Here is a 14,736-nt window from a genome sequence, read left to right on the forward strand (position 1 = left end):
TGGTCCTGGAAATGTGAAGGGGCTTGTGTGTTTGTGATGGAAGAGGGGTCAGGGGCAATCACTAACCCTCTTGGCCTACCTGAGCAAGCATGCCTCTCATCCCCTCCCCTGTACTCATGGCAATTTCACGGTCTCTTTTATATATGTCTTGGCTCGTTCCATTTGCATAGACCTACAGGAGACTCAGACCCAAACACCAAATTTTCTTTTCCTCAACTGTATTTATCTTTCTCAGGCTTCTGCAAAGATCTCCATTTATTACTTCTCTGTTATTGGCCTAGCCTCCTTGTTCTGTTCCCAACATTTCCTTCTTACTGATTATCACCAATTGGGGGGGGGGGGTTCAGGTTCATGTAGTCTAGAATGAACATTTTCTGAGATGCTGTATTGAAAATGTATAGAGTGCATTTCTATTTCCTACAAAGCTGCTACTGAGGACCTCCATATGGGAGGTGTGGAGACAATGGGGCAAGATGGTTCTGGTCCTTGATTCTAGGAGAGATGGCTCCATGTAAATCTCTCACCAGCCAGGAGAGGCAGCTTACAGGAGAGGTTAAACTCCTGGCTCAAAGCTACTTGACTGACTGAGACCTGGTTTTGCAGTTTACTAAACTGTGTGCCTTTTGGCAAGTTGCTTAATCTCTCAATGCCTAAATGTACCCTTTTAATATGGAAAATATGGAGAAGAATGGTTCAAGACTCATAGGAATGGTGTGAGGATTAAAGATCAGCATTTACATTTAAAACAGAACCTGACACACAGTACTCTCAGTGTCTATCAATTGTGACTATCTATCGTGTGACTTTAAGTATGTTATTTAATCTCTCTTATTATCCCCATCCTACCAAGGATGGAAATTCAATGAATGGTACCTTCCTTAAAGATCATCTTGAGGATTAATTACGACAATGCGTGTAAAACACCGAACACAATGACTGACATGTGAATGGTCTCAATGTCCATTAGCATTTATCCTTATTACTGTATGCGCTTTCCCCCAAATTTCCACAGGTTTATCCCTTACAACTTCTGCCTACCCCCCAGAAAAATTATCAAATATCTGCATCTTGTATTTCTTTGCTTGCTGTATTTGTTTGCACTTTTCTTACATTTGGTTTTTAAAAATGGGGGCTTTGGCGGGGGGGGGGGCTTTAAGATTAGGAACTTGATTGTTTCCACTTGATGAATGTCAGAGAATTTCCTGATAAAGTGGTATAGCCTAGAATAGTGACAGTTCATGGGTATATCAGCAGTGTTAGGTCTAAGTGTGGAAGGGAGATCTCTGCGTGGTTTGTTTGTTTGTTTGTTTTGTTTGTTTGCTGCCTTTTTAGCAGGGGAGATAGAGTCCAGGCATCAGTTGAGTGAGTCCAGGTAAGACACTGGTTCTCGTTCTCAGCTCGGGGCGGTTTTGACCCCAGGGGATAGTAGGCAGTGTCTAGAGACAATTCTGGTTTTCAGGCCTGTAGGGATATGCTACTACATCTAGTAGAGGCCAGGGATTCTGCTAAATTTCCTGCAGTGCATAAGACGGCCCCACAATGAAGAATTATCCAGCCGAAAATATCAACAGTGTTAGTGTGGAGAAACCCCAGGCTAATGCCAACAGTACTACAGAAGGTGGGCGGTAGCATTCCTCTGTGTGCTGGAAAAGGGCAAGTGTATTCTCCTTATCCTCAGCACCCAAGCTTCTCTGCTCCATCTCTGGCCTGCTGAGCAGCTTAATCTCTTCTCTTGTGGATCCAGAGACAAAGTAGCTCTGAAGTACAAATTTCGTATCCCCATTATTTAATCAGAATGTATGCCTAATCCTGATCTATGTGTGGTGGTAAATATTAGAGAAAGATAATTAAGGTCCCTGTCCTTGGGAAACTCAGTGTCTGATAGGTTGTGTATTAAGAATCATTCTCTTTGAAATTGATGCCTTAAGCGAATATAGAAATACATTCACACGGGTATGCTATGGGCTTATGCGGATAAACAGGCTGCAGTGCTGGAATGGGACTAAGAAACATTTTATTATTCAGGGCTGTCCAGAGAAACAGACCAATAGGCTATAGAAGAGACAATAGTATATGCAAATAGACCAACAGGAGGATGGGGGGAGGAGACAGGGCGAAAGAGATTTATTAGAAGTAATTGGCTCATGTGATTATGGAGGCTGAGAAGTCCCAGAGTCTGCCACCTGCAAGTGGAGATTCACAGAGTTGGTGGTGTAGTTCCAGTATAAGTCTGAAAGCCTAAGGACCAGCAGAGTTAATGCCCTAAATTCCTATCTGAGTTCAGAAGAAGACCAATTTTGGGGCTAGAAAACATTCAGGTAGGGTAAGTGAATTCTCCTTTACTCCTTCTTTTGTTCTATTCAGGCCTCCAACAGATTGGAGGAGGCCCACTCATATAGGGAGGGCAATCTGTTTTCCTCAGTCTACTGATTCAGATGTTAGTTTTATCAGAAACATCCTAGAAGACACATTAATAATAATATTTAACCAAAGTGTCTGGGCACTTCATGGCCCAATCAAGTTGACACACAAAATTAACCATCACACATATGGATTCAGATTGAAGTACCTTCAGATACATCTAACTGCCATTTGTCTCTAAGTGCATTTCTCTATTTGTGTGAATCCCCGACCTCTACATTTTATGTTTTGATGTCACATTTGCATTTATTTACATGTATATCCATTAAAAAGTTAATTATAGTCAATTTAATATTTTGTCTTTTAAACTTCCTACTAGACTTATCAGTGATTTATCCACCACCATTAAAGTATTCTGAATTTAACTATACATTTACCTTTACCAGTGAGTTTTATACTTTTTTTGTTTGTTTGTTTTCCTGTTACTAATTAGCATCCTTTTATTTCAGCTTGAAGAACCTCTTTTAACATTTCTTGTAAGACTAATCTATGGGGATTTCCTCCTTCATCTTTTGTTTGCCTAGAAAACTCTTTATGTCTCCATTAATTCTGCAGTACAGTTTTGCTGGGTATTCTTGGTTGGTTCACAAGGTTTTTGTTTGTTTAGTGCTTTGAATATATCATCCCACACCCTTCTGCCCTGCTAACTTCTGCTGAAAATCTGTTGATAGTCCTATCAGGATTCCCTTGGGTATAACAAGTTGTTTTTCTCTTGATGGTTTTAAGATTCTCTACTTGTGTTTAAATTTTGATAATTTAATTGTAATGTGTCTTATATGGTTCTCCTTGGTTTCATTAATTGTAATGTGTCTTATGTGGTTCTCCTTGGTTTCATCGTTTTTGGAACTCTCTGGGCTTCCTAGGTCTGGGTGCCTGTTACCTTCACCAAGTTAGGGAAGTTTTCAGCCAGTATTTCTTCAAATCTTCTGGAACCCTATAACAAGAACATTTGTCCATTGTATGTTTTCTCATAAGTCCCTTAAACTGTATTAACTCTTTTTAATTCTTTTTTCTTTTTTGCTCCTTTGGAGGAAGTCCACTTCTATCTTAGAGTTCACTGATTTTTTTTTTCTTATACTTGATCTTGTCTCTTATTGAACCCTTCTATTCAGTTGTTTAATTCAATTATTGTATTCTTCAGATCCATGATTTCTGTTTGGTAATTTTTAATATTTCTATCTGTTGAAATTGCCACTGTTTTCATGCATTGTTCTTCTGACCTCAGTTAAGCATTTTTATGACCATTATTTTAAGCTCTCTATTAGGTAGATTATTATCTCCATTTCTTTAAGATCAGTTTCCAGAGGTTTATCTTGTTCTTTTGTTTGAAACATATATTTCTGTTTTTGTTATTGTTGTTGTTTGTTTTTCATTTTCCTTGACTCTTTGTGTTGGTTTCTGAGCATTGGATAAAACAGCCACCTTTTCCAGTCTTGACAGAGTGACCTCATGTAGGAGATGAACCTCATTGACCAGCCTGATTGAGCTCTTAGCTGTCTCTCAACTGTGTGTTTGTCCAGGCCTCCTTTGTTCTTAGTGGCTTTTAGTAGTCATGAGTGTCCCAAGTCCTGTCAGTATCTCAAACTTGAGGATTACAGTCAACGTCTAGATACAGACTTTTGAGAAGCTGGTTCCTGAGGTACAAGTTGGGAAAGTATGTAGATAAGCCACTTCCAGGGAGAAACTGGGAGGTGGGCCTTTTTGCCATCTCCCTCAGTGCTAGGCCCAGGTGTGTAGCTGCAGGGGGTAAGGGTGCTGCTATGCCCATTAATAACTATTTCTTTGCTTGCTACAGTCCTTAGTGCCTCAGGAATGCAAGATCCATTTACTACTAGCATCAGGTGATCCAGGGTCCCATCCCTCATGTGACAACTGCAAGAGCTGAGGTGCCACATACATGTACAACTTCCTTTCATAGAGATACTGGTGACTTGGTTTTATTATTGGAGTAGGTTTGAGGGAGATGGTAGGAGAAGTATCTGCCAGCTTCCCCAGTCTTTGGAAGATTGCAGATAGTTCCCAGATGCCTGCTAAATTAGAAGCCTGGCCCTCAGGCAGTAGCCTTTAAGGTAGGCAGATAAATCCCTTTCAGGGAAAGAGTAGAAGATGGGTGTTTTGGACCTATTTCCTCTGCACTGAACCTTGGGGAAGTAGATGGTTAAGAATGGATTCTTTGTTTGCTATAGTCCTCTGGGACTCATGAATGAAGCCCTGTTGGCTATCAGAGCCAGGTGATCTGGGGACCCAACCCTTGGACAGCAACCCTAAAAGCTGGGGTGTGGTCCTTCCAGTAGCACAGCTCCTTCCAGGGAGCTACTGGCAACTTGGAATGGGCTGTAGGGAGAAGATGGGAGAGGTATCAGTGGGCTTCCTCAGTCTGTGAAGAGGGTCACAGCCCCTCAAAGCCTGATAAATTAGAAGCCTAGCCCTCAGGCAGCAGCTTTTAAAGTATGCAGATAAACCACTTTCAGGGAAAGACTGGGGGGAAGGTGCACTGAGCCCTAGGGCAATAGCTTCAGTGATTGCTCTTGCACACAGAAAGAATTGCTTCTTTGTTTGCTATAGTCTCCTGGACACAAGCCCCACTGGCTTTCAGAGCTAGACATTTTGGGGTCCCATCCCTCTGATGCAAGCCTTAAAAGTTGTGATGCTAAATATGGAGGCCAAACCCTTTGCTCCTGATTATGTGTCACTGTGCCAGAGGTGGGGTTCATGGTGAGAGTGTATCTTAGCCTTTTCTCTCCATTTCAGTGTGGGTGTTTTCTCATTCATCCAGTGTGTGGGAGTCACTCAGCTAGTTTCTGGATATCTTTCAGAGAGAATTGCTCCATATATAGCTATACCCAGTGTGTACCTGGGAGGAAGGGCACTCAGGAGTCTCCTGTGCTGCCATTTTGGTCTACTCTGTCTCTTTCTGAACCTGTCTGTCTTTGTCTCAACCACTGTCCTCTTATCATCCTTTCTCTCCCTATCTCTCTATGAGACTCCTTGTCACAATGCCAATCTTTCTGTATTATATCCACATCATCCCTTTAGACCTATTCTCCCTATCAGACTAGAAAATTTTCTCTCAACAGTCTTGACTTGGTGAGTAGAGAAGAAAAGCAATTCTTTCTAATGAGCTCCAGTTAGAGAAATTCTGAGGAAGTCCTCTAAGTTGTCCTGACATGTTCCAATCACCACAGCCAAGATGCCTCATGATCATGCTGGATCATATAACATCCTGGGGGTTCAGATGGGTGGGCTGCTGTAATTGATGACCCTGCACAAAGCACATGGCTTGAGTTGGGTAGAATAGTTCTATAAAAGATGGAAAGGTTATAGGGGTACTAAGATAGCCAAGACTGCAGAGGTCTGCTCTAGGAAAGGAAAAACTTAATCAAAATACAAATGCTAGAGGAGGATATATGATCCAGATTCTGAATTCTGTAGAAGTCCAAAGGAGTTAAATCAATGTAAGCTAGAGTGACCAGGGAAAGCTTCCAGGAGGTGATTCAATTTCAACCTTAAAAGATAAGGTTTTAGATAGATAGGAGGGAGTGAGAAATCCTGAATTAGGGAATGGTTTCTGGTTTTTTATTGGTGGTGTTTGCATTGTTTTAAGCTCCTAAGAGACAAGGGCTTTTCTTTTGTTATAGAATAGCACTTGATAACCAGTTAGGCTTGGTCATTGGAACCAGGTTCCAATTCTGTCCATTCTACCCTGTCCTTGACCTTGGGGGAATGATAGAAGAATACCTGAGAATCCTCTTATCCTGACAATACCAACTTGCTTATAAACAGAAAGGGAGACTGTAAAACAGAGCAGGTGTCCATAAAGTCCATTCTGATAGCTTCAGCCCTCTGTTTGTATGACCTCAGCCCTCTGTTTGTATGACTCAATGTGAGTTTCACATTGTAATTTTGGCATTATCATAGTAGACTGGATTGCTTATTAAATGAATAATATATTAATTTAATAAACACATTGGTAGCCCCTGGTATATACTCAGCACAAAAGTGCCAAGGATTCCAAGATAAATAGATAGGGTCCTACTTTGTTAAAATTTATATCCAAGTACAGCAGGCAAGTGCAATGACATAAGTGATAAGACTGAGCCATGCAAAGCAGTGGTTCTAACACTTGGCTATACATAGAAGTCACTTGGGAGCTTTAAAAAAAACTACCGATGCCATCATCTTATTGTTACAGCAAATGCTCGGTGCCCAGGAAGAGACAAGCCACACACACTAGGGAAATCAGGAAAAGACTATTTATTGCACACCAGTGTTGACCCAGCGGAGTCACCTCCAAAGGCTGAGCCCCGAACCTTGGCATCGGCCTTCTTTTATGGCTGAGATGGTAGAGGGTTGAGAGAAAAAAGAAAAAGGGGAAGGGGCTCTTATCAGTATTGCTATCTGGGCAGTTGGTGGACACAGGAGGCAAGCAAGATTACAGAAGCCAAAAGTATGCAAAGGGAGTATCCAGCCTTGAACATCTGGCTGGCCCCTTTTATCTTGTTTTTATTAGCTTTTTCCTCATTATCTCCAAAGGATTTTTATTTCATTGGTCTGGGGAGGGGCCTGGACATCCAGATATTTAAAGCTCTTCCAGTGGCTCTCATGAGCAGCCAACATTGAGAACCACCAATGTGCAGATGCTATGGAAGCAGATAGAGGACTCTTAAGCAACATGAAGAGTGGAAGGGCTGCCAGAGGGGTGAGCCAAGTGAGCTTTGAAGGAAGGGTGAGAGTTAGCTGGAGAAGAAAGGGGACAAGGAGACCATTGGATACAAAGGACATGGAAAGCAAAAGGGAGAAGAGCCAAAAGGACATGACTTGCTCTTGGCTGAGGAATCAATAAGTCTTTGTAGTTCTGGCCTCATCCCTTTGTGATCTTAGACAAACATCAACTTTGCTGTGCCTCAGTTTCCCTTTGGTCAAACCAGCTAATGATACCTGCTCTCTTTACCTTAGAAGTTTCCCTTAGGATCAACTGAGGTGAGCAAAAACTAAAATACAGTATTTTGATGATCATAAGTGAGATTTTTAAGTAACAGCTTTGGGCATTCAAAACATAATCATTTCATTTGAACAAATAAAAATCATTTTATTTTTCCTAACATATAGCATTTGCAACCTACTTTCTTAAACAGAGTGCACTGATGCCATCCCCTGCCCCCGTCCTGTTTTATGTTCTCCCTTTAGCACAGATGTCAATAGAGTGATGAATGGCCCTCTAATAGAGTAATGAATGGCCCAAGGGCCAGGGAGAAGCATTGGGTTTTAAGTTCTTAGGTCTGTTTTTCATAGGTTTTTTCTATTTTTCTTGCTATCTGGGTATCAGCTATTGATGCTCACTGTTTTAAATTTCTATTTTATTTATTTTACTTATTTAGTTAATTTTTTTTTTTTTTTGAGAGAGAGAGAGAGAGAGAGAGAGAGAATAAGCAGGGGAGAGGGGTAGAGGGAAAGGGAGAGAGAGAATACAAGCAGGTTCCCTGCTCAACGCAGAGCTTGACCCCATGACCCTGGGATCATGACCTGAGCTGAAGTCTAGAGTCAGATGCTCAACCAACTGAGCCACCCAGGCACCCCTCTCACAATTTTAAATTCTACCTTTTCTTTCTAACTTGCCACTTATTACCTGTTGAAGACTGGAAAACCAGAAAGCCCATCTTAGAATGATATTTAAAATAAGAGTAAATAGACCAAGCAAGAACTTGCTGGAGAGTGGATTATGTGATCTCTTTAGTGCATGAATGTTTTAATGTCTGTGATGCCTCTTTTGGCTGACTTTCTGTGTCATCCTCTGGCCTGGATACCTCATGTGGGAGATGGCTGACTGGGGCTTTATGTGTGGAAGGTCGGAGGCCCACAAGGATTAGTTTGCCAGGATTCTCAGCCTGCCTGCTTTTGGCTGTTGGCCATAGACCTTTAAGGTTTCCCACTCTGATCGCTCCGAGAATTTTGTTCTTGTCAGACCAGATTTTAATGTGTGTCACCAAACACTTATTGTTTCCGGGGCAGGAGGAAAGAAGGGCAGATAGCCTCAAACTCAGGAGGGCAAGAGTGTCTTGAAGTAAACAGCTTGAGTGGAGGTTAACCACCCTCATCCAGAGGACAGATCAGGGTAGGGAACAGAACACTCCCAGTGGGAAGACAAGGGGGAGAAAGTGCTGGAAGGAATCCTGTGTGGCAAGACTGGGTGTGAGGGGAGAAGGAAGGAGGTGGGGAAGAGAGAACTTCTTAGGTGCCAGGTGGTGAAGAGGCAAGGACAGAGATTTAGACCTGTATTACTGTGGACTTTGTACTCTTTTATGGTTTTTTTGAGAGCCACCGACTCCCTAATGCCATTCCAGGACTCATGAGTTGTGACCATTGCAGGTGACAGCTGTATCTGCCAGGCTCACCAGTGGCCATCCTCTGTGGGTCCCCACAATGCAGGCTAGGCCCTCTTGAGAAAGTGGCTTTCCAAGTACTAGTCAGCCCTGAATTCTTTTTTGCACTTTGTTGTCTGCCTTCCGTGTGGTCACTGTCTCTCCTTCCTTCCCCAGGTCAGTGGCCGGATTGGATAAGGAGGCGGACCTGGTGCACATGGAGGTGCGGACTGCAGATGGATGTGAGTGCTGAGGCCTGGAGGCTAGGCCAGGGGGGGTCTGCCTGCAAGGCTCCCTCCTCCCCTAATTTGCATTTTAATGGCTTGGGAAAATGAAAAGCCCTGAGCTCCATTACTGCCATATCCATCCTATTTTTCAGAGTAGGGGGAGAGGCCTCTGGTCCCAAGGGAGATGTTTCACTGAAATACACCCTCAGGAATGAATTTTCTGGGGATGTGAGTTAATGTGATGAATTTTGAGGCTCCTGTTAGTAATTTCCTGGCATCTTCAGTGTAATTCGAATAGGAATGTCCATAGCTCATCAGGCTAGTTTGCATTCACATGGTGAATTACAGGGACTGCCAGCTTTAAAAATGAACCCTTCGTATAGTCAAGCTTACCCAAAAAAGTCACTGGGCAATTTTTTCAAAACTGTTTATTCATTCATTCTACAAATATGTAGGGTCAGGCTACTCTGTGCTGTGTTAGGCCCTGGAGATACAGTGGTGAGCAAACCCTTTCTGTTTCTTGTCCCTGCAAACAAGCAGTGGAATCCCAGGATCCTGAATATGTGACCCCTTTGCACAGTATGCACCTGCGCATGTCTTACACGGAAATTGATAACATATCATTTTGCACCACTTAAGCATTTTACTCTTCCCAGAGTTGATCGTATTATCATAAGGCTCTTCCCTACCCAAGAAAACCAACTTAAAAACACATGAAATGTGTGAAAATATATGATATAAATGAAAGAGATGAAAATATAATTAGCCTAGGTCAACAATAGAGCCAAATAATCTGTGGAAATAGTAGTGATGGAGGAATGCTGTGGAACAGGCCCCAGCCTGTGAGTTGGGGTCCTGGGTTGTTCCATGCACTAGCCCTAAGGCCTGGGGAAACACCCTCTGATCTCAGTGCTAAATCCTTCCATTATCTGAGAACACTCATCCTTGCTCTCCCCACCTCATGGGGTTATAGGCTGACCAAGTGGAGAGACATTTTATGGAATTTGTAAAAGGTACAGATGTAAGGAGGGTCAGTTTTGACCTGGCTGTGGGCATTGGATTGTCATTTAGAATACATTAAGTAAAACTGCATGCGCTTTGTCCCTGATAAATCTGTTTTTGATGCCAAACACAGGTGCATGCCAGAAACATGCATTTTGGGGGAATATTTTCTTTTTCTTTTTCTTTTTAAAAGTTTTAGAAGATGACCAGCATTTGTTACTATATTCTGCTGAGTACTTGATTTTTTTCTTCCTTTCCTTTCCTTTCCTTTCCTTTCCTTTCCTTTCCTTTCCTTTCCTTTCCTTTCCTTTCCTTTCCTTTCTCTTTTCTCTTCCTTTCCTTTCCTTTCCTTTCCTTTCCTTTCCTTTCCTTTCCTTTCCTTTCCTTTCCTTTCCTTTCCTTTCCTTTCCATGTAATTTGGTTGCATTTGGTCCTTGAATAAATGTAAGTCTCTGAAGCAGGCAAGGATGAGGGATGGTTCACATACTCTTTAAACAAAAAAAAAAAGTATTTTTTTTTAACAGAAAAGCTATTTAAGATTTAAGAAAATAATGCCACACATTCAAATGCACCGATCATAAGAGTAATGGATTCAAAATGATATTATCTGACTCTTATTGCTGAGAAAGAAACTGGGGGAAGAGTGAGATGTAGGGGTGTGAAGGAGGAATAGGGCAGCAGGAAAAGAGCAGACAGTAGTCGCAGATGATCTAGAGGCCAGTTTTCGGTACAGTTCCTATCTTGGCTTTGCTTCCCATATCAACTTTTTTTTTTAATGTTTATTTATTTGTTTTGAGAGAAAGAGAGAAAGAATGAGTCAGCCACTGGGATAGAAGCAGAAAGGAGAGAGAGAGATGGGGTGCCTGGGTGGCTCAGTCGGTTGAGCGTCCGACTTTAGCTCAGGTCATGATCTCACGGTCCGTGGGTTCGAGCCCCACGTCGGACTCTGTGCTGTCAGTTCAGAACCAGGAACCTGCTTTGGATTCTGTCTCCCCCTCTCTCTGCCCCTCCCCCACTGGCACTCTGTCTCTCTGTCAAAAAATGAATAAATGTTAAAAAAAATTAAAAAGAAAGGAGAGAGAGAGAGAGAGAGAGAGAGAGACAGAGAGACAGAGAGACAGAGAGAGACAGACTCCTAAGCAGGCTGCACTTTGTTAGCACTGAGCCCAACATGGGGCTTGAACTCACAAACCATGAGATCATGACCTGAGCCGAAAATCAAGAGTTGGACCCTTAACCAACTGAGCCACCCAGGTGTCCCTCCATGTCAACATTTTTATGCCTTAGATGTGATCTGTGCTGGTTGTAGTATTTTAGAGTTGGAAAAACTTTGTATGACTATCTAACCTCCTGTCTATGTAGGAATACCATCCCTGAAAACTTCTGACAGTGTATCCTCAGGTTCCCGAATTTAGGCTTAATTAGAAACATCCTGTTCTACTCCTGGACAGCGCCCATGTTCGTTCGTTCGTTTGTTTGTTTGTTTGTCTATTTAAGGTAATTTCTCACATTACGTTTAAACCTATTTTCCAAAAGTTTAACAATTCTGATCCAAATTTGGATAAGGCCTATGGTGCAGGACTGCCACAAAATTTTATGAGATTAAAAATGCAAAAAACATAATAGTTTCTGGCCTATTGTCAAGAATTGAAGAAAACAAACAAGTACAACAGGAATAAATGTCATGTGCCACACTTAGGTTAAATATGGTATATATTAATCCTGTTATATTTTTTAGGTTTCCAAAATAAGTTTTTCAGTAGTTAATATTCTGATTGCCTCTAACCCATATTTACTTAGAAAATGTATATAACAAGACTGCATTAACCTAGAGATGTTGTATTTTGTATATCCTAATGAAATGCATGATACTTTTATTTCATTCTGTGTGGTGAGGGCCTTCTTACTCATACATTTACACATACACACACATCTCTATCTTTTAATCATCACAAAAAGGCACAACATTTATTTCCTTTTTTCTGATGTGGTAGTCTGGACTAAAGTTTGCCCAAATTCACACAGTTAGCTAGTGATAGAATGAAAACTAAAGCACAAAACTCTCAACTCACTAGAAATGAAAGGGAACTTCCAACAAAGGACATCTACAAAAGACCTACAATTAACATTATATTTCATGATGAGATACTGAATGCTTTCCCCATAAGAGCAGGAAAGAGAAAAGGATGTTTATTCTTAACACACATATTCAACATCATGCTGAAAGTCCTAGCCTGTGCAATAAAGGAAGAAAAATGAAATGTAATTCATATAGATTGCAAAGGAAAAATTAAAACTATTATTATTCTCATTGACATAATTGTCTATGTAGAATATCCCAATAAATCTACAAAAATAAAAAAGTTCCTACAACTAATAAGTAAATTGAGCACAGTTGCAAGGGACAATGAATTCAGTCAAGAAAGGATGTTATTTTTAACAAATGGTGGTGGAAAATATTGGAAAGCCATATGGGGAAAACTGAACTTCAACCTATGATTCACACCTTACACAAAATGCAACTCAAAAATGGATATTTTTAAATGTAAAATATAAAATTATAAAAAAATATAGAAAAACACATAAGAGAAAATCTCCATGACTGTGGGTTGGCACCAAGAACAAAAAGTCAAAGAATTGATAAATGGATTTCAAAATTAAAAAAGCATGTATTTGCTTTGCCAAAGAAACAGTGAAGATACTAGGAAAAATATTTGCAAATTATGTATTTATTAAAGGACTTGTGATCAGGGACTTTGAGAGCATAACAATAAGAAACAATGCAATTTTTTTTAAAACAGGCAAAAATTTGAGTAGACCATTTACCAGAGAAGATATAAGGATGACAAATAAGCACATGAAATGATGCTCAACATCATTATACATTAGGGAAATGAAAATTAAAGCCATAATGAGGTATTATTACATACCTATTGGAATTACTAAAATAAACAAAACTGATAATACTAAATGCTGACAAGAGTGTAAAGCCATTGGAACTCTCGTACTTTCCTGGTGGGGACACAAAATGGTACATCCACTCTGGAAAAACATTTTGGCAGCTTCTTATAAATTTACACACACCCTTATGATTCAGAAATCCCACTCCTACATATTTACCATACAGAAATTCACACTGAAACTTATACACAAATGTCTGTAGCAGATTTATTAATAATCACCCCAAAATGGAAATACCCTAAATATCCTTGAATGGATGGATGGGTAAGCAAAGCTGTGGCACATCTGTAAAGAACATGGATGAATTTCATAGGCATTATACTGAGTGAAATAAGTTGGTCTCAAAAGGTTACATACTGTAGGATTCCATTTATATGATCCTATGGAAAAGGAAAAACTAACAATGGAGAAATATATCAGTGGTTTCCAGGGTGGTTGACAAGAAAGCAGCACGAGGAATCATTCAGGGTATTGTAAATGTTTGGCAACCTGTGGTGGTTGTTACATCAATCCATATATCTGTTAAAAATTTAGAACTGTATGTCAAAAAAATTACTGTACGTAAATTTTAAAAAGTTTGTATTTAAAAATAACACTAAATGGGCACCTGGGTAGCTGTGTATTAAGGTTAAGCCACTGACTCTTGGTATCAGCTCAGGTCATGATCTCAAGGTTGGTGAGTTTAAGCTGTGCATTGGGCTCCACACTAGCAGTGTGGAGCCTGCTTGGGATCTCTCTCTCTGCCCTTCCCCTGCTCACTGTTTCTCTTGAAATAAATAAATAAAACCTAAAAAAATAAAAATAATACTAAAATAAGTATTTAAAGAAAGGAGGGGGGGTACCTCCTCACTGATTTGGAACAGCATGCAACTCTTGGTCTCAGGGTCACGAGTTCTTATAACTCTTAATCTCGAGGTCATGAGTACAAACCCCACATTGGGTCTAGAGGTTTTATAAATATTTAAAAAAATAAAGATAATAATACTAAAATAAAACGTATAGTGAGGAAAAACTAGAACACACAGTTCTTAGCTTCTAGTTCTATAGAACTTGCTACCATTTATGATTAATTAATTAATTAGTTTATTGATCACTTAGTTCTTTTATTCAACTGGTGTTTACTTAAATTAAAAAAAATTAACGTTTATTTTTGAGACAGAGAGAGACAGAGCATGAACAGGCAAAGGTCAGAGAGAGAGGGAGACACAGAATCTGAAACAGGCTCCAGGCTCTGTGCTGACAGTTCAGAGCCTGGAGCCTGCTCCAGATTCTGTGTCTCCCTCTGTCTCTGCCCCTCCCCTGCTCATACTGTGTCTCTGTCAAAAATAAATAAATATCAAAAAAATTAAAATCTGCATATTCTGGTCACTGAGGGGATGTAGAGGTGAATATGATATTATCTCCACCTCAGAGAGCTTGTGGGCTTGTTGGGGAAATAGACAAGGATTTGAGTAATTCTAGCACAATCTCACAGGGTTCATAGGGTTGAACATATATTATGTTGAGTTATAAGTGGGAGTATTGCTAATAGTCTAAGGAAGTTGGGGGTTCATAGGGCCATATGTACCCCAATATTTATAGCAGCGCTTTAAACAATAGCCAAATTATGGAAAGAGCCTAAATACCCATCAGCTGATGAATGGATAAAGAAGATGTGGTGTATATATACAATAGGATACTACTTGGCATTGAGAAAGAATGAAATCATGCCATTTGCAGCAACATGGTTGGAACTGGAAGGTATTATGCTGAGTGAAATAAGTCAG

The 14,736-nt window shown here is 40.5% G+C and overlaps 1 protein-coding gene across 2 annotated transcripts in view; it reads left to right on the plus strand.

The window, feature by feature from the left end:
- SORCS3 (sortilin related VPS10 domain containing receptor 3) overlaps positions 1-14,736 on the plus strand; it is a 593,451-nt gene that overhangs the window by 419,318 nt on the left and 159,397 nt on the right. For both annotated transcript variants that reach the window (XM_045438831.1, XM_045438829.1), the window contains exon 6: positions 8,958-9,022. In XM_045438831.1, coding sequence (XP_045294787.1) covers positions 8,958-9,022 — 65 coding nt within the window. The remainder of the gene's footprint in view (positions 1-8,957; positions 9,023-14,736) is intronic.

This window comes from Leopardus geoffroyi, chromosome D2 (genome assembly GCF_018350155.1).
Source record: "Leopardus geoffroyi isolate Oge1 chromosome D2, O.geoffroyi_Oge1_pat1.0, whole genome shotgun sequence".
NCBI classification, from domain to species: Eukaryota; Metazoa; Chordata; class Mammalia; order Carnivora; family Felidae; genus Leopardus; species Leopardus geoffroyi.